Source organism: Salvelinus namaycush, chromosome 7 (assembly GCF_016432855.1).
Source record: "Salvelinus namaycush isolate Seneca chromosome 7, SaNama_1.0, whole genome shotgun sequence".
In the NCBI taxonomy this organism is placed as follows: domain Eukaryota; kingdom Metazoa; phylum Chordata; class Actinopteri; order Salmoniformes; family Salmonidae; genus Salvelinus; species Salvelinus namaycush.
Window position 1 is genome coordinate 36,447,464 of NC_052313.1, and position 22,515 is coordinate 36,469,978.

General features: G+C 45.4%; 1 protein-coding gene across 1 annotated transcript in view; it reads right to left on the reverse strand.

The window, feature by feature from the left end:
* Positions 1-22,515, reverse strand: part of mpp7a (membrane protein, palmitoylated 7a (MAGUK p55 subfamily member 7)) — a 192,881-nt gene that overhangs the window by 69,977 nt on the left and 100,389 nt on the right. The window contains exons 7-11 of the mRNA XM_038997028.1: positions 19,234-19,315; positions 18,431-18,516; positions 17,649-17,723; positions 11,478-11,674; positions 10,401-10,468 (exon numbers count right to left, since the gene is read on the reverse strand). Coding sequence (XP_038852956.1) covers positions 10,401-10,468; positions 11,478-11,674; positions 17,649-17,723; positions 18,431-18,516; positions 19,234-19,315 — 508 coding nt within the window. The remainder of the gene's footprint in view (positions 1-10,400; positions 10,469-11,477; positions 11,675-17,648; positions 17,724-18,430; positions 18,517-19,233; positions 19,316-22,515) is intronic.

Genomic DNA, 22,515 nt, shown 5'->3' on the forward strand with positions numbered 1-22,515 from the left:
GGGACAGATGATGTCTCACCTAAGTGGTATCCGTTTAAATAGAGGCCAGAGCCACAGAACCAACCGTCATCCTCTGGTGATGGAGAGGAGACAGAACGAGAGAGAGAGTGAAGAGCATGGTAGCCAGAAGAGAAGAACAGGAGTTAGAGAGCAACAGGCATAACAGATCACAAACCGAGCCAGCTGGCCTACCCATCACACAGACTCACTGAACATGGTTAACAGCACAGCCCAGTACCATAGAGGGAAGAGAGACAAATACACAGACATACAGGTAAGTCAAACACATCAGACTACATTTCACCTTTCCCACTGAATAAGATAGATATTCAGTAATACATAATTTTATATCATATATTCAAATGGACCATATAAAACAATGTACATGAGAGAGAGAGCCTGGTTCTGCGGCTAGCTATGGAATGGCCCTGCTATGGCATCATACATAGCATGAAGCTATGCTGAACCAAAGGGGGGTTACAAGCAGCTACAGTCAGCTATGCGTGTGAAGGGATAAGCCTCTATCTCTGGCTCGGTTAAATTATGTCTGTTTTAATGAAAGTGATAAGTTAGTAAGTGAAAGAGGAAGATTCGGTAAGATTTGCTCTGCACAGCAAAGACAATAACCTTAAGCTCATCTTGGTTTCCTCGGAGCAGGAGTATTTAACAGAGAAATTGACAGACACCCGATGTTCCTCTTTACAACCGTTTCAGTTAACATGAGAAGACAGGCGAACACAAACAGTGGGATATGGGGGGGATCGGGAGATGAGAGGAATGCAGAGGAGGTGAGCTTGCCGAGCTCCCCCCATCCCTAACACGCTACGATAAATATGCGTCCCAAATGGCACCCTACTCCCTAAGTAGTGCACTTCTTTTGACCAGCTGAGGGAATTACAAAGGGAATAGGTTTCCATTTGGGATGCAGATACAGATACACGGCAATGTAATGTCAACAGGCTGATCAGCAAATGTCAGGTCTTATTGTTGAGGTGCTGGCTAGGTCCCTAGCCAATGAGCTGCTATGTATCTATGAGTCAGTCTAAGTGAGCAGCAGTTAGTCTGACAAGCAGTACCTTGTATTTCCTCAGCTTCGAAAGGCGCTGCGAAAGCAAGAGATAAAAGTGAGATATTAAATAGGAGTGGTATAAGCAAACTCAATCGCTATATCGTCTAGAAAAGCAAAGAAGCAATAGAAACAAAGAAACAACATATGGTTCAAATATTAAATTAATAAAATAAAAGACATGTTGTCTGTTAATTGTGAGGACACCACAGGAAGAACACATTGTCTGCAAATGGCACCCTATCCCATACAGTGCACTACTTTTGACCAGAGCCCTATGGGCCCTGCTCAAAATTATTGCACTTTGTTAATGGTGTATCATTTGGGACAAATCCATTGTCCTCTGATGAGTTGGGAAAAACATTTATACTTGATAAAAATTGAGGCACAGTATCTGGAGCGTTCAGGAAAACTCCACATGAAAACATATTCAACATCATTCATGACTCTTCAATTGAGACTCATCCAACTATGCTTTGGTCTCTAGTGACACAGACCATAGAAATAAACAGAAGCTGTGCCCGAAATGGCACCTTATTGCATATATAGTGCACTACCTTTGACCATGGGGCTTTAGTCAAAAGTAGCACACTTAGGGCTGTGGTCCAGAGAAAGTATATGGAGTCATTTGGGACACGCAAGAGTATTTATCTCTAGTGATACAGACACTGTCCTGTGTGGCAGCATCACTTAACCCAACAACCCAAGCCGATGCAGGCCCATGCAACCACATAGCAGTCTGGTGAGGCCACAGCACAGCAGTGACGAGATGCTCCGTGGTGGCTCGGGAAGAGAAGAGGGTTGTGTCCCAAATGGAACCCTAATACAGATACTGTCCTGTGTGGCAGCATCACTTAACCCAACAACCCAAGCCGATGCAGGCCCATGCAACCACATAGCAGTCTGGTGAGGCCACAGCACAGCAGTGACGAGATGCTCCGTGGTGGCTCGGGAAGAGAAGAGGGTTGTGTCCCAAATGGAACCCTAATATATATGGGCTCTGTTCAAAAGTAGTGCACTCTCTAGGGAATAGGGTACGATTTGGGACCAAACCCGAGAAGAGGGGAGGTCATACATCCAGACCCCAGCCTCTGCACACTGAGGGGAATATTTGGAGCCACTTAAAAAGCTTCCTTCCCTTCATGTGGTCCCAATTCCAGCAAACAGGGTTAAATCAAAACATACAGGACTGCATCTATGAGAGCCTCGAGCTCACCTTACAGCGGACCGCTATTCCCAGAGCGCACTGCAGAGCGGGCAGATGTTGCATCACGCTACAAGGTAATGGCTAGCCATAACAACAGTCAGGAATGATCACGGAAAAGAATGGAGTTGTTTCTCGAACCGGCGGTTAGGAGGTTAGGATACACGCTAAAAGCTTCTCGTGGTGAAGGGTTGTTTTTAAGTGGGATAGGGTAATGTGAATGATAAGCCTTTATCTGACATCTTGTTTCACATGTTAGTGTGTGTTCACAGCAATGTTCTCTCCGATGCTGCCTCCTCCTATTGTAATGTGACATCTTAAGTAAAACCAGCTTCTGAAGAGACTGAAGAGAGAGACCAGAGAACAGTGGCTGAGAAAGAGAGTGTGGTGAAAGAGGGAGGAAAAAGGAATGAGAGTATATGAGAGGGAAGTAGAGAATGTGCGTGACAGTGATATCTATCGACCTTCAAAGCTAACTGAACTCATTACACTGTGCCCCTACTTTCATCTCCTGGCTATCTGCACACAACGAGGAAAGTTGAAGTAATAGTTTAGTAGCAACTATTTATTCCTCTGCATTCTTCGACCAATGGAAAACCATGTGATAACGTCACGCAGGATGAAGTATTGACAGGGAAAATCAGAGAACGAAGAGCATGGTAGCTACTAGCAAGACAGCGGTAGCCGGCCAAAATCTTCAAGGGACTTTTATATTTTGGTCCTCCAGACCTACATTTTGTGAGCAGTAGTCTGTCTACTCTAGAGACGAGAGAGTAAGAAAGTAGTGCTGGTATTGTCGTTACGCGCCGGGGCCTGCTGTGACAGTAGAGCCTATCATTTACTGAGAAGTCGAGCCATCATGGCCGCCCACGCTGCATGAGGTTATAGCGCTTGCAGTGCAGTCAGACTGTCACTGGACGCCCCAAGGCACCCCACGGAGCCAGAGGGACACACAGAGAGAGAGGATTGGAATCACATGTCACAGAGCTCCACAATGAAACCTCACCAGAAGGGTGACAGAGGGGTGAGATGGAGGGGGGAAGAGGGATAAATAAAAGGGGAGAGGGGGACATTGCCTCACATCTGGCCTCTATGGTGTCTCTGTGGTTGGATTCTGTGGCTGGGGGGGAGAAAACTCTGACAGGGGAAGGCCTGGGTTGGTGGATGCTATGCTACTGCAGGAGCTGAGTGCTCCAAGAAATAGAGACAGAGTACCAGTCAAAAGTTTGGACAAACCTACTCATTCAAGGGTTTTTATTTATTTTTACTATTTTCTACATTGTAGAATAATAGTCAAGACATCAAAACTATAAATAACACATGGAATCATGTAGTTACCAAAAAAGTGTTAAACAAATATATATTGTATATTTGAGATTCTTCAAAGTAGCCACCCTTTGCCTTGATGACAGCTTTGCACACTCTCGCATTCTCTTAACCAGCTTCACCTGGAATGCTTTCCCCACAGTTATGAAGAAGTTCCCACATATGCTGAGCACTTGTTGGCTGCTTTTACTTCACTCTGCAGTCCAACTCATCCCAAACCATCTCAATTGGGTTGAAGTCAGGTGATTGTGAAGGCCAGGTCATCTGATGCAGCACTCCATCACTCTTCTTCTTGGTCAAATAGCCCTTACACAGCCTGGAGGTGTGTTGGGTAATTGTCCTGTTGAAAAAAAAATGATAGTCCCACTAAGCGCAAACCAGATGGGATGGCATATCGCTGCAGAACGCTGTGGTAGCCATGCTGGTTAAGTGTGCCTTGAATTCTAAATAAATCACTGACAGTGTCACCAGCAAAGCACCCCCACACCATCACACCTCCTCCATGCTTCACGGTGGGAACCACACATGTAAAGATCATCCATTCACCTACTCTCACAAAGACAAGGCGGTTGGAAACAAAAATCGCAAATTTGTACTCATCAGATAAAAGGACAGATTTCGTCTATTGCTCGTGTTTCTTGGCCCAAGCAAGTCTCTTCTTCTTATTGGTGTCTTTTAGTAGTGGTTTCTTTGCAGCAATTCGACCATGAAAGCCTGATTCACGCAGTCTCCTCTGAACAGTTGATGTTGAGATGTGTCTGTTATTTGAACACTGTGAAGCATTTATTTGGGCTGAAATTTCTGAGGCAGGTAACTCTGCTGCAGAGGATGAGTTCATTAGAGGAAATTCTGGGTCTTGCTTTGCTGTGGCGGTCCTCATGAGAGCCAGTTTCCTCATAGCGATTGATGGTTGTTGCGACTGCACTTGAAGAAACTTTAAATGTTCTTGAAATTTTCCGGATTGACTGACCTTCATGTCTTAAAGTAATGATGGACTGTCGTTTCTCTTTGCTTATTGGAGCTGTTCTTGCTATACTATTGACTTGGTCTTTTACCAAATAGGGCTATCTTCTGTACCAACCCTACCTTGTCACAACACAACTGATTGGCTCAAACGGATTAAGAAGGAAAGAAATTCCACAAATTAACTTTTAACAAGGCCCACCTGTTAATTCAAATTAATTCCAGTTGACTACCTCATGAAGCTGGTTGAGAGAATGCCAAGAATGTGAAAAGTTGTCATCAAGGCAAAGAGTGGCTACTTTGAAGAATCTCAAATATATTTTGATTTGTTGGACACTTTTTTTGGTTACTACAGGGCAGGGATTCCCAATACAGGCCATGCATCAGTTCAGCACTGTCCTATACTGCAGATGTCTTCTCTCCTCACGCAGTGCGCTCTTTACCTGGCCACTGAGTGGTCATTCAGTCTCTCCCTCACTCCTTCACGCCGTCACTCTGTCCCTCTCTCCAGCTCCCTGTCTCTCTCCACCTCTCTCTCTCTCTCTGTCCCTCTCTCTCTCTGTCTGTCCCCCTCCCTCTCTCCATCTTCCTCCTCCTTGGCAGTGAGACTCATCTCTCAGCTATCCCCTTACCGGTGAAGAGGCTGTGGAATGACCCCCAGTCAACACGCTCTGAATGGCTCTGAGTTATGGGCTGATGTCACTCTGCCTGGAGGCCAACACACAGATGGAGATGGCCTTCCCTCCTTCCTTCCCTCGAACAAACTCAACCTTTTTATGGTCAGGATGAGACCGGGCGGAATTTTCCAGATGACATGAAATTAGATAGTTTTCATACGTCGGGACGACAGAGATCGGAACGACGGCGGTTAGATAGATTGTGTACAGTCTTGCCATAACCGCCGGTAACGAGGGGAGCTGGTTTGCATTTGAACCTTTGAGCTCCTCTGCCTCTAATCTGTTTATGATTGCGTTTCAGAATGAACGTTAATGATGAGTGTCTATCCAGAAATGTATACGCACAGAGACGAATAACTAACACACTGTGTTATGAGTTGTTCTGATGTTGACGGTTTTATTATTTTATTATTTATGTGTAATACTAAAACTTGGAGCAGCTAGTTGTGAGGCCATTCAAAACACTGTCAAGTGTTGTCTCTAATACACATTATCGAGACAACCCTCCTGGCTGAAATTAAACTGAGTTTCAACGGGATTCAACTGTTCTTGAACTCCTCTGTCTGTGACCATTTCAGTTGAGACTTTAAATAGTTATACACATTTGAATTGAGATTTGAAATAGTTCTATAAATTGAGGGAAGGCCAGGTTCATGGGCACTTAGTAGTATTCCATTTAAAAATGGTTAAATCTTTCAGCAGTTAAGAGAAAGTGAGCGTGTGTCTGATGAGACAACAGTAACCTGTGGAGGGAGAGAGACAGAGAAGGCCTCAAGGTGAGCTATAAGTGCACCCACATTTTTGGCAGCTAGGCTAGCGCTCCTAACTACTATACAGTCAGACAGGGGAGTGATTACATGTCAAAAGTATGGAGAGACGTGGCGTGCTATAATAATGTATGGCGAGACGAGCTATAGGGGATTCGCATGTGAGAGACATGCTATAGTAAAATCGCTCAGGAAGCTGTCAAGCCTCTGTCAAGCCTCTGTCAAGCCTCTGTCAAGCCTCTGTCAAGCCTCTGTCAAGCCTCTGTCAAGCCTCTGTCAGACTGGAGGAGAGTTTGGGTAGTGGAGAAAGAAGAGGGAATGAGATGATGGATAAAGGAGAGGATGGGTATATGAGATTAGGAGAGGGTAGAGGAGAGTAGGAGAGGGTAGAGGAGAGTAGGAGAGGGTAGAGGAGAGTAGGAGAGGGTAGAGGAGAGTAGGAGAGGGTAGAGGAGAGTAAGAGAGGGTAGAGGAGAGTAGGAGAGGGTAGAGGAGAGTAGGAGAGGGTAGAGGAGAGTAGGAGAGGGTAGAGGAGAGGATGCGTAGAGGAGAAATAGGAGAGGGAATGAGATGGATAGAGGATAAAGAGAAGAACAGCAGACTGGAAGAAAGTCAGAGGGACATGATTCAAGGTTTGGGTAATGATGGAGGGACGAAAGATGAGTGAGGGAGGAAGGGGAGACAAAGGGAGGGAGGGAGAGGTATCAAAACCAGCCTAGACTAGCCACCATGAAATTCAGGAAAAAATACTTTAACCAAACTATGTTTAGCAACTAAGGCTAAAGCTTTTTATTACCAAATGTTTTAAGGCATAAATCTACATTATTCCAGCATAGGGTACATCTTAGAAGGAGAATGAGACTATTTATAAGGCCTACATGGACACGGTTAAGTGAAGCTAGATAGGCCGTTTCAGTCCAAGATCAATATTGTTCCAGCCGATGGAGACAGCTCCTGCTCCTGGGCTGGAAACACTAAGATCCCCGGACCCCTGGCACGCACAAACACACGTATGTACACACACGTTCACGTGCACACATAAATGCATGCACGCATGTCTGCACACACATCTCCCTCTGTAACAGCAGGTATCTTTGGTATCTTTCAAATAGCTAATGCTTTATGACTGGCCAGAGCCAAACAGGGCTGACTGAACTAGAGCCTGGTCTAAACCAGAGGAACTCGCCCTCCCCTCCTCCTGACCTGGCTACCGACAGTCCATAGGGTCACATACTCTCTCTCTTCTCTTTCTTTCTCACACTCTCTCCATATGTCTCTCTCTCTCTCTCACCTCCTGCCTTTTTATCTTTCTCTCTCTTTGACTCTCCCTTTCTCTCTGGCTCCCCCTTTCATTCCCCACAATGCTTCCTGTCTCTCTTGTTCGGTTTCCGTTGACCCTTTCCCCTCCGTTTCCAGATTTTCTACTACCCTTTCTCTTACCCCTTCTCTCTGGCTCCCCCTCTCTTCACTCCCTCTTCTGTGTTATGTCATTCTCTACGTTGCCTCAGAGAGGGTTGGTGTTGGGTAGCTAAACATAAGTAGACATGGCTCCTATACAGTGCAAACAATATGTCCAGTAACTCCTACAGAGTACAGTGAGTACAGTAGAGTATGTGAGTGTAGAGTAGTAGAGAACAGCTCCCAGCTCATACATTAAAACCTGACAATGTCCCAAATGCCACCCTATTCTCTTTGCACTACGTTTGACAATGGCCCATAGGGAACATGGGGCATAGAGTGCCATTGGGGACACACCCTGAGACTGGGACTTCTTACTCAACACAGGTACATTATATTCATCATACTGTACGGCCGCCCAGTATTTACGATACACACCCATGCATTACATTAACCTACTGCTACTGCTCAAAGAGTGTGTCCCTTAAATGGCACCCTATTACCTTTATACTGAACCCATAAGACTTGGGTCAAAAGAAGTGCACTATTTAGGGAATAGGGTGCCATTTGGGACACATACACAGGTATTACATACTACTACTGCTGCGCGTGCGTAAAGCTGTGGCGGTCATGACATTTTGTCAGCCGGTGATTGTCAAGCAAATAACTGCCGGTCTCACAGTAATTGACCATTAACATAAACACATTTAGCATCTCCTGGCTTCCATGTATAGCCTACAAGCCACTGCAGCAGACCTTAGGAACATCTACATTTTAGTCTAATAAATCTATTTAATAAAGCCTACACCATCAAAATATATTTCACCATTATCAAAAATGACTGCAATTGTGATTATGCATGTAATGCTTTATTATAAAAGTGAATTTTTATGGTGGAAATTATCTTCCCCAAAATTGAAACTCCGGTTGTAAAGTGGATTAATGTGCTTCATTTTAAGAAGTTATTTGGCCACTTTAGTTGTGATACAAACCTTATCAAAACACATAGGCCTATGGGCTAGGCTATATGGGTTGTGTGACTATGATTTGAAAAAGTCACAAAAAAAGGCAAGCGCTGTTTCTTTCCTTACTGCAAACAAGCTGGGCATCATTTACAAGTGTCAATATACTGTATCATTCACAGGTGATAGGCTAATACTGTCACCCATCAGACTATTCTTAATTGAATCTCGTCTTTACATATAGTAAATAATATATGTGTGAAATTAGTTTTCATTTAGAATAGACCATTATCATGCACCTAACTCAGAACAGGGGTAGGGGAAAAAATACATGTCATCTATGCACTTAAATAGCGAATGGAGGACGCTTTTCCCGTCGTTCATTTTCATGCCAGCCAGGTTGACTATACTCCTGATGTAAAGAGAAGCAATGTGCTTAATATTAGGAAAGTTGAGAAATAAATATAGTATGCCGAGCCTATAGAAAGCTGATGGGAACCTCCTCTTTTTAATAGAGGCCATTACTCTGTTTTCTCACACAATATCATAGCCTATAGAAATGTTGTGCAACATGAGCTCATGGGCTCTCATGAAGTATTTGATTATATTTTCGATTACATTTGCATTGATGTCAGAGTGATTAGAGGGACTATAGAGTGCTGAGTACCAGGCAGTTTGCAAGTTTGGTAGGCTACTAATGACCATCAGCAGCATCAGAGCTTGGAGAAGCCTAGTTATATACACTAGTTATATTAGACTATTTGAAAACATGGACTCTGTATGTGCTACCAGACCAGATCCAAACCAGCAGCATCTGCTCATATGTTTAGGAACCAGATGAATAATATGTTACAGTAAAGAAACTGTTTGCTCCTTGGCTTTACTACTGGATATGTGTCAGACGTGGAGATTGACAGAACACACAGAGAGATCGAAAGAGAGAGAGAGAGAGATGGAGGGAGGTATCGAGGCCGCATGACGAAAAGGTGGAGAGAGGGAACAGAGAAAAGGAATAAACACCTCCTCGCCTGAGAGGCAGTGTGTACACACAGTACTAGACACACACTTTGACACGCACACATACACACACACACACACACAGACACACATATTGACATGCCTGAGAGGAACTGTGTACACACACTCTGACAAGCTAGGTCCGGGGCTGCATAGGGAAATAAACACCTCAGGACAGACATAGTTGGTTTCTGTCTAAAGTGTTAATTACCTTGTAATTACCTGTTAATCACTTCACTGTTAATATTGTAAAGTGTCATAATAACAGTGTTATTACAGCACCAGGTAAGTGTGTGTGGCTATTAGTGAGTTAACATGTGAAATAGTGAAGTGTTGAGGCCTCTGTCTGTTCTGTGTGTGTGTGTGTGTGTGTGTGTGTGTGTGTGTGTGTGTGTGTGTGTGTGTGTGTGTGTGTGTGTGTGTGTGTGTGTGTGTGTGTGTGTGTGTGTGTGTGTGTGTGTGTGTGTGGTGCAGTCTTGAGGCAGAAGGACCACATGTTCCCACACAGTAAAACATGTTAATGTGTAAACCAGAGCGGTGCTCAGCTAGCGGGTGGTTAATTTACAGCTCTGAGAATGAGCCCCTATCACATCCTCACATACAGTCTATTTCCTATCGGATCATTAATTCTTCATTAAACCTTGCAGAGCAGCACTTATAGTGGATAGGGAGAGGTTTTCCAGAGGGCAGCCCCAAATATACAACATATCAACACAGAGAGAGGGAGGGTGCGAGGGAGCAAGCCAGACACAACATTTCCCTAAATGAGCACCAGCATTGCAGCCTTGGAGCGTTTCAGAGTGTAGGGCTTACACCTGATCGTTAATCAATCATAAACATATGAGCCTAGTGGACCAGTCTCGTGACAGCTATCCCCATGTACTCCCTGTCAGGTATGCTGAAGGCCCTCACTAAGGCACCTGTTCTGTTCCACTGAGGGAGTGACTGGCTAGTGGCAGGAGATATATGCATAGATGATCTCTGGGTGTGCTTGTGTGTGTGGCTGTGATATATTCTTACATGATCTTCTGTTGGAGATCTTCTGGGCCTGAAAAACATGGGCGGCGGGCTGACGCAGTGCAAATCTCCTAGAAGAGAAGAGGAAGAGAGGAGAGGAAAGAGGAGAGAGACAGAGAGGAGAGGGAGAAGAAGCACAATAAAACCATCAGCTTTCACAGCCGCACTGGGATTAATAAACACTTTCTGCTATGATACCCAGAAACATTCTTAAATATCCATTCCGTTCATGCTTTAGGACAAAAAAGAGAGAGAAAAAGAAAAGGAAGAAGAAGCAGAAGAGAGGGAGAGGGAGAAAAGGAGAGAGGAGGGAGAGAGAAAGAGGGAGAGAGAGAGAGGTGGGATAAGAAAGTAAAAAAACACAATGCCTGCTATTGAAAAAGCTGCTCGTCGGTCGCCAAGAAACTGCCCCAGCCCTCCAGCCCTGTGTTGCACATCAGCAGCCATCTAAGCACGCCACTGTGCAATTTTCCATCCACTCCCCTTCCAAAGTGGATCAGTACCAGTGCTATCATTTTCTGTCATTACTCATTTCGGGCCAGACGTGCGCGGAAATCCAAAGTATTTTGGCAGTGTGAGGCCAGGCGAAAGAAAGGGAAGAAAAAGTCAAATGGAGAGAGGAATGGAAGGGGGGGAAAGGAAAGAGAGAGAGGGAAAAAGTAATTCCTTTCATTGTGACGGCAGTGAAACACCCCAAGCCTGGACTGGGCTTGTAATGGTGGTGGCAGACAGACAGGCATATAGAAAGGCTTTACCCTGGCCTCTGGCTGAGAAAAGGGGAGAGGGGCCAGGGGGGAAAGGTGGAGAGGAGAGGAAGACAGGGAGTTGGGGGGGGGGGGGGGGGCTTGTAGTAGGGTGCCAGGCAGACAGGGGGTTATGGGGGAGGGGGTGAGGAGGATAAGGGGTTATGGGGGAGAGGTGGAGTTGAAGTACATAGTTTAGGGGGTGTAGAGGAGCTGTCTGACCCGTAGCTCACATCTCCTGGAACAGTTAGAAGGGGACAAGGCTGGGGGAGAGGGTGACAGGAGGGAGAGGGGGTCGGGGGTAGGTAGTTAGGATCTGTCTAGGTAGCTCACTCACCTCTCCTGGAACTGTTTGGAGGGTATGAGGCCGGCGCGGGGGTTGACATGGCTGTCTTGTTTGGCCTGCCACCAGGTTGCATCATCTTGGCTCATGATCTGAAGGATATCTCCCCTCTTGAAGGTCAGGCCCGCCTCCTTACACGGGATGGCTTTGTCCTCCGCTGGTTCGTAGTCAAACAGTGTCTTCACAAACATCTGGAGAGAGATGAGAGGAAGGGAGAGGGAGGGGGGGTTGAGAGAGGGAGAGAGGAAGGGAGAAGGGAGGCGAGAGGGGGGTGGAGAAAGAGCGAGAGACAGAGGGGAAGGTGGAGAGAGGGGGGAGAGGGAGAGAGGACAAGAGAGAGAGACAGGTGGTGGAGAGACAAAGAAAGACAGAAAAAACATGACAGCAGTTACCTTTCCACACTCCAGCGTCTCCTCTCCCCCTAGTCGGCGTAGCGACATCAAGGTAGGCCGTCGCTACAGCCATGTGAGCTTATCCCGGCTTCGGAACCAGAACAGACGCCCTTCACTGTCGCTTAACGTGATTGGCCAGGAAAGGTCTGTGCAATCAGGAGTCTATTACCTGCAACCATTGGCCCAGGCCTCTATTGGTTATTCCATCAACATGGCCGGTGTCCCAAATGGCATCCTATTCCCTACATAGTCCACTTCTTTGACCAGGGCAGATAGAGCTCTGGTGAAAAAATAGTGCACTATATAGGGAAATGGGGGGAGGAACACCCCTAAAGACTAAAGTCTTTCAGCCGTCTCCGAGCGTGGCGAGACTTTAACATCGACTGAGTCAGAGCCTCCAAATGTGACTCCTGCTTCGTTCCACTTGGTGATTTGGGCTGATTCGCAAGTCAAATTAACATCAGTAATCTTTCCCTACTGAACAGGGAAAAAAAGTTTTTTACGAGATGGGCTAATTTATCTTGGCAGTCAGGGGAGGCAGGGACACACCTTGTCATCAACACAACAGAGCTAAGACCTGAGAGAGGGACATCTTTAACTTTATAGTGAAAACAACTCACTACATCCTCACTCAAAGACGCTACAGGAGTGTCACAGTAAATTACAAGTCCTTAGCCACTGGTGAGCATGTGCATAGAACAAGAGAGAGGAGAGAGAGAAAGCGTGAGAGAGAGAGAGAGAGAGAGAGAGAGAGAGAGACAGAGAGAGAGAGAGAGAGAGAGAGAGAGAGAGAGAGAGAGAGAGAGAGAGAGAGACAGAGAGAGAGAGAGAGAGAGAGAGAGGGTGATAAAGAGGACAAAGTCTCTGCTCGTCTCTGCATGTGCCAGGGTGGAGTGCTTTGTTGTCATGTAGTGAAATTATGTTTCAGATGGGGACCTTTTGTTTGGGTCTGGCTAAACAGCCCTAGAGCATAATAAACCAATTACATCCTTGCTGAAAGCTCCCGGTTGTCTCTCCCTCTCCTCTCTCCCCTTGTCCATCTTTCTTTCTTTTACAGTTATACACATGTGTACCCAATTAGCCCACACTTCAATATATTTATAGTAGCCCAGGAAAAATAGTAAACTAGCTCTTCGCAGAGGGGAGGCTGAAGTTCTGGCACCGATACACAGGTTTAGATTGATGTCTGAAATGGACATATTAAAACCATTAAAGTATGACAGAGAGTACAACCCCCCTCCAATCCACCCCCACATACATGCATACATGCACACATGCACCCTGTGTTCTGACAAATGATATTCCAGCTTGTGTTTTGACCTGAGCCCCCTACTCTCCCTAGCCCCCTTCTGTTATTGATAAATGTCTATGAAAGACTATACATCACTACTATGAGTTGGAGAATACAGGATACAGCCAGACGGTGGATTTAAAACACCCACCTAACATTACAAGCAACTACATTTACAGTACACATACACCTACAGCCACAACAGAAACCCAGACACAAGCAACCATATCACATTCTACAGATCAGTTCAACACAAGTTCTTCTGAGTCAATTTGTTGATGGTTGCTTAATTGATATGTGTCCAGCAATGTAAAATATGACTTACATTTGATTCCTTAATTTTAAAAAACGAATACACGTGTGAACACCAAAAGTAGTTTTTTCCCAACTTATTTTAGAAAAATAGTGAATCTTGCAACTGGAGCACACACTTGATGCTCTGGCCAATGATTTGATTACCTCTGGATAACATGAAAACAGCCTAACCAGCTCTGCTGGCAACAATTTCATTACGCTTTTTTGCCAACGTTTACTGACACCGGTCATATTCAACGGGTGTTATACACTTTAGCTTAAGACATGTAGCTAGCTAGCTAGCTAGCTAAACAATGAACAATGAACAATGAGCCAGCCAGCTAACGTTAGCTAGTTAAACAACAATGAACATAGTGCCCAATCATGTTGTTACTACATTGTTGTTACCTGCATGAATCTGCTGGGAGCTAACCAACCAGGTTCAATGTTTGCTTGCTAACATTAGGCTCTAACTGGCAAAGCAAATGGCTCTGGGATGCGAATAATTACGTCATACACGTAACGTTAGCTAGGGAGCCAGCCAGCTAACGTTCGCTAGCTAACAGTACACTTTAGCTTGAAAATTAGAAACGTGTAATATCTGAAAATGTAGCTAGCTAGACGATCGGACCCGTATACATCATCATGCATGATGGCTGTGTCTCCCTGTCACAGATGCCATGCCACGGTTGCCCTTAGTTTGAAGATGTAATCCTTAGACAGGTGTTTTCTCCATCTCTTAAGCTATCATACTCTAATTCCACTGATTTCAAAACTCGATCCTCCAGAAAGTGGAGAGCAACACTTATGCAGCGCCACTACACGACACATTTTTTTTTTCATTTTTTTAATAAATGTGTTTGACAGGATTACCAACACAGACTGACCAGCTCAAATTGACAGAAGCCTTCTATATGGCAGACCAATCCCAACTCCTCTCTCGGCATGTCCAGACCACTCATTATCTTAGCCAATCATGGCTAGTGGGAAGGTTGCTCGCGTTTTCTGCGGCTTAACCAACAAGGCTTGTAATTTAGCAATTGTATTGTCTTAAAGGACCCATTAAAGGACTATGCCAGTTCTGGACTTACTAGATTTACACATCTAGTTTTTCTGGATCTATGTCAAGTAATGCAAGGGGGAAAAATGGCACAGCAGTAATTTTGGGAGGGGGTGTGGATGACCACACACCATAGCAGTCATCCTTTTTACAGATTTACAGACACGTTTGTTATTAAGGCATATGAAAGAGCATTTCTGCCAAAAAACACATTTTGATAATAAAAATATATATTTTTTAAATGTTCAAATGGCTCTCCTGTGAAGTCGTGACTTGCAAAATACACCTAGTTTCCTGAAACGGGTCACATATAGTGCCTCATGGGCCCTGGTCAAAAGTAGTGCGCTATAGGCACTATATAGGGAATAAGGTATCATTTGGGATGCAGACTAAGACTCCAGAACTAGAGGCAGTAAGCAGCTAGAGAGGACCTCTCAGTCCACTCACACAAGGTCTGAAATAGCACCAAATTCCCTCTATTGTCACCCACCACCACGTGTCTCCCATCTCCCCCCTGTGTATTTATACCTGCGCTTTCTGTTTGCCTGTTGCCAGTTTGTCTGGTCCCATCAAGTCCTACCAGCGTGTTCCCGTGTTTCCTGTGCTCTAGTTTTTGTTTTTCCTAGTTTTCCCAGTTCTGACCTTTCTGCCTGCCTGCCGTCCTGTACCTGCCTGACTCTGATTTGGATTACGACTCTTTGCCTGGCTTGACTTACCTTTGCCTGCCCCTTGTACTATAATAAACTCTGAGTCTCATAATATCCGCCTCCTATGTCTGCATCTGGGTCTTAGCCTGAGCCTTGGTAATGTGCACTGGCCATGACTGACCCAGCAGACTTGGACAAGATCCGCAACGCTGTCTCTTCCCAAGGAGCCACCATTGGAAGACACAAGGAGTTACTGCAAAGCCTTATGGAAGGACTCCATACCCTGGCAGAACACCATGACCATGCATTCAATACATTGCTGGAGCAATTCTGCAGATTCTCTATTAGGCAGCAAGCCACTCTCCCGGAGTGGGGTCCGTCCTGTCCCAACGTTCTGCCCAGGACCAAAAGCTGCACCCCTGCAGGGTCTTACCCCTGCTGAGAGGAACTTTGATGTGGGAAATCGAGAACTCCTCGCCTCAAGATGGCATTGGAGGAGTGAAGGTACTGGTTGGAGGGTGCGGAAACACCCATTCTTAGTGTGGACTGACCATAACAACCTGGAATATCTTTGCACCACCAAGCGCCTCAACTCTAGGCAAGCTCGTTGGGAACTGTTATTCCCCCGTTTCAATTTCACTCTCTCCTACCGCCCAGGGTCCAAGAATGTGAAGCCTGGCGCACTCCCACATTTGTATAGCCCCGCTGCTACTCCGTCTGACCCCGAGACCATCCTCCCTACCTCCTGTCTAGCGGCTGCACTCATCTGGGGTAAAGAGAGCCTGGTCCGTAAGGCACAGTGGGGCTATACAAACGTGGGGGATTCCGGCTAACCGGGTGTTTGTCCCCAGTCCTGGAATGGGCACATTCCTCGAAACTGACCTGCCATCCAGGCACCCGTCGGACACTGGTTCCTGATGTCTCTGCATTCGTCGCCGCCTGCACTGTGTGTGCACAAAATAAGAATCTGCGGAAAGCTTCGGCCGGCCTTCTTCAACCACTCCCTATTCCTCCCATATATTCCTGGACTTTGTTACTGGTCTTCCTACGCCAGATGGCAACACCACGATTCTGACGGTGGTGGATAGGATATTTCTAAAGCCGCCCATTTTATTCCTCTTCCCAAGTTACCCTCAGCCAAGGTTTTGGCTCAGCTCATGGTGCAGCACATCTTCCGGATCCATGGACTTCCGGTCGACATGGTGTTCGATCATGGTCCTCAGTTCTCGTCTCGGTTCTGGAAGGCATTCTGCACCCTCATTGGATCATCAGCCAGCCTGTACTCTGGTCCTTGAAAGGGCCGTTTCATCGGCCCTTTCACCTTCTCTAAAATCCTTAGCCCCTCTGCTGTTCATCTTCTGTTGCCCCGCACCCTCCGTATACACCCAGCTTTTCATGTGTCCAGGATTAAACCTCTGTCTCACAGCTCTTTGTCTTTATATATAATATTATAATTTTTATTATACAAAGGTCCCACAGTTAACGTTGGGTGTCAGAGCAAAAACCAAGGTATGAGGTCCAAGAAATTGTCCAGAGAGCTCCGAGACAGGATTGTGTCGTGGCACAGATCTGGGGAAGGGTCCAAAACAATTCTGCAGCATTGAAGGACCCCAAGAACACATTGGCCTCCATCATTCTAAAATGTAAGATTTTTGAACCAACAAGACTCTTCTTAGAGCTGGCCGCCCGGCCAAACTGAGCAATCGGGGGAGAAAGACCTTGGTCAGGGAGGTGACCAAGAACCTGATGGTCACTCTGACAGAGCTGGAGATGGAAGAACCTGCTCCAGAGCGCTCAAGACCGCAGACTGGGGCAAAGGTTCACCTTACAACAAGACAACGACCCGAAGCACACAGCCAAGACAACGCAGGAGTGGCTCCTGGGCCTTGAGTGGCCCAGCCAGGGCCTGAGCTTGAACCCGATTGAACATCGCTGGAGAGACCTCAAAATAGCTGTGCAGCAACGCTCCCCATGCAACCTGACAAAGCTTGAGAGGATCAGCAGGGAAGAATGGGAGAAACTCCCCAAATACAGGTGTGCCAAGCACAAGAAGACTTGAGAAGAAGACTTGAGTCTGTAATCGCTGCCAAAGGTGCATCAACAAAGTACTGAGTAAAGGGTCTGAATACTTATGCAAATGTGATAGTTCAAAATGTTCTAAAAACCTGTTTTTGCTTTGTCATTATGGGGTATTGTTGGTAGATTGATGAGGAAAAAAACTATTGAAAACAATTTAGAATAAGGCTGTAACATAAAAAAAATTAGGAAAAAGGGGTCTGAATACTTTCCGAACGCACTGTAAGCCCTGTTCAAAATCAAGACACCCTATTCCCTAAATATTTTATTACTTTTGACCAGAGCCCTATGTGCCCTGGTCAAAAGGAGTGCACTAAATAGAGAATAGGATGCCACTTTGGACTCAAACCATGTGTGTAACCCCATCAGCATAATGAGTACGGCAGGACAGCAGTAGGACCTTACCTTGGGCTCCTTGCTCGGCGCCTCCTCTTTGATACCTGGTATTATTTTAAACGTAATGGCCCCTTGAGACTGGGCCTGAAACACAGACAGGAGATAGACAGATAGAGAGAGTGGGAGAAAGAGAAAGACATAGAAAGAACCAGAGAGAGAGAGAGAGAGCGAGGAAAAAATAAAGACTCCAGTTTCATTGAAAATAACTCAAAACCCAACTAGCCTAATCCAATGAGAGAGCTTTAAAATGAATAGCTGTTTTATTTTTCAACAATAGAGGGCCATTCGGATAGGATGACTGTTGGGAGTGGATCAGAGGGAAGAGGAGAGCCAAGAGGACTGCTTTTAACAGTCTACCAGTTCCAAACTATCTTTCTCTTTCCTCTCCAGCTCCATCTCCCCAGAGCTGATCTGAGGACTGTGGCAGTGTGTGTGTGTGCGTGTGGTTGGAGGGACTACAAAGACCCCTACAGGAACCCCCTCCCTGCATGTATCTTCCAGGGGGACTATGTGGCCCAACATGTCCCAAACAAAGGCCTGCTCCTGGGCCTGCTGGTTCAGAAGGGGCAGCCAGAGTTTAGCCTAGCCATTAACTCATAGAGGAATCAAAGGGACATGGCTGACCAGTGAGGATGAGTTAGGAGGAGAGAGTCCTGCCACTACAAACAAGACTGTAAATCTCTATAGCCATGGGGCCAAAACACAACTATAAACAGCAGGTCAATGATAGCACACACACACAAGCATTGACTAACACACACACGCAAGCACGTACACACGCGCACACACACCAGAATGCGGAGGATTTCATCAGGCTTCTTGTCATCCACAGGAATCCCGTTCACTTCCCTCAGCTCGTCCCCTACATGGATCAGACCTGGAACAGGGACAAGACAAGGGAGAGTGAGAGAGACCCATATTTATGTTTAGTTATTTTCCCCTTTGTAACTATTTGCACATTGTTATAACACTGTACATAGCCAAAATATGACATTTGAAATGTCTCTATCCCTCTGAAACATTTGTGAGTGTAATGTTTTCTGTTTATTTCACTTCTGTTTATTATCTATTTCACTTGCTTTGGCAAGGTAAACATATGTTTCCCATGCCAATGAAGCCCTTTGAATTGAATTGAGAGAGAGAGGAAGGAGACAACAAGTCAAGAAGACACAGACATATATCACAGAGTGCATACATACACAGCTATACACATAATAGCAAATACTGACCTACCTAATAGAAATCCTTTGGAAGTTAATATCAGGCTAAACAATACATAAGTATTAAACTGAGTATACTGTATGTGTGAGGCTGTATTGCTTTAGTCGCACATATTTCAGGGGGTTGTTCCCTGCTCTCCAGCAGTGTGTGGTTCTCCTTCATGGTGGTATTAGTGATTATTGGGCTTGGCAAATCACCCCTACATATCAATTTCACACTGTGAGATCCCTATAGGGCACGAATACACTTTACATTACACACTGATTACAGGGGGCACAACAGAGAGAGAGAGCGATAGAGAGAGAAGGTGGGGGAAGAGACAGGGAGCGAGAGTAGAGAGGAAGAGAGACAAAGAAGGAGAGAGAGAACTTACCACTTCTGTCTGCAGCTCCACCTCTCATGATCCTGGCAACAAGGATGGCTCCTGTGTGCTCATCACACTTTATTGTGGCTCCCTGTGTTACACACACACACACACACACACACACACACACACACACACACACACACACACACACACACACACACACACACACACACACACACACACACACACAGTGGGGAGGAAAAAAGGAGACAGATTCCGTATTATATGATGTTACACGTGTACCACTACACAGAAATTCCATCATCAACGTCCAACAAACATTTTCTGGTCAACCATCTCTTCTAACATGATACGGTTTCCAACCCCAACCCCACTTCAATCTACCACACTGAGGTGAATCTCATCACTGGTTGACATGAAGGCCATAGCACAGGCTGTAAAGTACAGCTGGCCATTTTCAGTAAAAATCTTTCCTGGAATAGACATCCATCTTGGGCCCCTGTCTGCCAGGACTAGCCAATGACTGAGAGAGAGGTGATCCCCCAGAAGGTAGCTAGCCCTCAATCCTTTACGCAGCAGCAGGCATTCATCCAGACACTCACTCTCTCTCCCTCTCTGTAGCATTGTGCATGCCCCGCCCACCTGAGGATCTGTCTTTTACAGCCATCTATTTCTGTGTTTGAGGGGTACAGAATCCACGTAGTACTTAAATCTCGCTGGATTGATTGCTTTCATTGTACTCCTGCAACTCTTTCATACTCTTGCTTGTGCCTGTTGTTTTCTTCCCGTTAACGTTACAACTGCGGAAATGTTTGTAATGACCTGTCAAACACACCCCGGTATTGGCTGAAATGGGTTCAATGGAATACATTATAAGAACGCTTGTTCAGGGATTTAACTCGTCATCGACACTTGTATCACAAGAAAGGGAATAAATATTACTTTATTTGAATGGGTGTTCATTTTTTTGTGGAATTGAGGGATAATTGAATACAGTTGAAATGTTTACAAATTAGATGCGCTGAAATGAAAGGAACTTCCGAAAATGAACACATTATAGTGATGTCTGATCTCGCAAACAATGTAAAATATGTATAGTGTGAGGGAAAAATGTGGTATTCACCTTATTTGTTAGATATGTAACAATTATTTATTTAACGAACAGTAAGATATTTCTGTCCTTCTCATTGTGTGTTTTATGGTCTCCACTCTAGCACCTTGCAGCTAGTCTGGGTGTTGAGGACATGGGTTCTACTAGAGATCGCTTGAAGCTGACAATTGATTGATGTTGGGGATAAAAACCTAAAAGCTAGCATTCTATAGACAAGATGTGGTGTGTGTGACTCGACATAGTGAGAGCCTGGAAGAGTTGAGAACAATGCCTCATTGTGTCATCTTCCTGGCATCTGGAAAACTAAGTAAAAGACCATCCTGTGTAGATGACCAAGGTGGCTTATGGGAAGGTTAGAAATGACTGACTAAGCAATCTTGGTATCAGCTATATAAAAACTGTGCATCGTCTGTAAAGGCTAGACTCTCAGCCTAACAGTCAGTCAAGACTGTTGGGCTGACGGTCTCATTATTGCAATAATTAATCAACATTAAATAAAGATGATTGTTTGAAGAAATGACCAAGTCTCTCTCAGTACTGAATTTCCACGACAATAGATAGGTGTAATCAGAGCCAAGCGTGTTGATTTCTATTCAAAGGTTATCCTGCTATTGGCACACTTGTTGAAATATGCAACAGAATGTGACAACAACAGTAATTAATGAGGCAGTCTGAGTCTAGACAGCGCACGTGAGTGCAGGTAGGCCTAGACATAGCAAGTTTTTGGAGGTTTCAGCCCTGTTTCAAGACTTTGTTAATCTATTCATATTTGCAAATACGCTGAGTGTGTTTATGCAAATGAGGCACCCAATTTTGATGACCGTACGCCTCTCTCTCTCCAGACACCCTGTGTTTTCAATCTCTCGCTCTCCAGACACCCTGTGTTTTCAGTGTCGTCTTAACCCAATAGCTGAGACACAAGACACAGAGGGCAGGGGGAGACAGGGGATAGAGATATACAGTTTCCTTTTCCATTTCAACTGACAGTGTTCAGTTCAGCTAGTGATGTGTTTACCAGGGCTTCTCTCTCTCTCTCACACTTTAGCCATGCTGAGAGAAAACAACATATCGGCAGAGTGCCGGATGGCAGTTCGACGGTGGCAGACAGCGAGACGGCGAAATGTTTCGAATCCGAGCACAGCATCGAGTGTCATCACCGCCATCACCATTGCTTCGCCATCCGACCGGACCGAGCCAAGCCAGACGGGTAACGGGTCCGCAGACGTGTAGTCTAGACACATAGTTTGTTGCGAAACAGAAACACGTCATCCCTCTCTTTCTTCCTCTCTCTTCTACCTGTTATTCACATCATCTTTATGACTGTTATTGTTTCTCTAAAGGAAGAGCCTCCTCACTTCTTCACTGTGTGGATGTGCTTTATTTCAATCTGTCTAACTGTCTAACCAACTGCCATTTCGTTGTAACCTACTGCCACTAGGGCCTAGCCAGGAACACTCAGCAACAACTAGCCTACGTCAATGACGAGTTGATGGTCCACCACAATTATTTCTTGTTTGTTTTTCCTGGGTATACCGACCTATAGTACATCCACAGGTCCAATAGGCAGGACTGTCATGGCTGACGAGAAGCATGATAGATCACAGGGCAGGAAGGTTTCAGAGACCCTGTGTGCCTCGCCTCCCAAATGGCTCCCTATTACCTATTTAGTGCACTACTTTTGACCAGGGCCCACCCATAGGACTCATAGGTCAAAACTGGTCAAAAGTAGTGTACCACATATGGAATAGGGTGCCATTTGGAATGCAGACCCTGCCTTTTCTTAACTTCTCCAGGACCAGAAATATCCTCTGGTTTCTACCACTTTACCACGACTGTAAATTACCATGTCAACATCACTGTTTTCATTACCTGTTCACTTGTAATGGGTTTTCTCCTCTAATAATAATTTCCTCAAGGTCTTTTCCTCTGTGTGATATTGAGTTAAGAAAAAGAGATGGCGGCTGGTCCTGATGGAAAGAGCAGAGGCGTTTGACATCGGGATAAGACACTCCTTGGGCTAGAGATCTTCACAGCTTTTCCACTTAATCAAATAATTGGGCCAATTATGGTAACTGGAGAGGTTTCGGTAGGAGGGAAATCAGAGGAGGGGTGGAGAGAGGGCAGCACACTGTAAGACCCTGGTGTCAAGGTCGTGGCTAACTCCTCACTGTGACTATAAGCAGCTGAAACATGAAGCAATATTGAGAGAGAGCGAG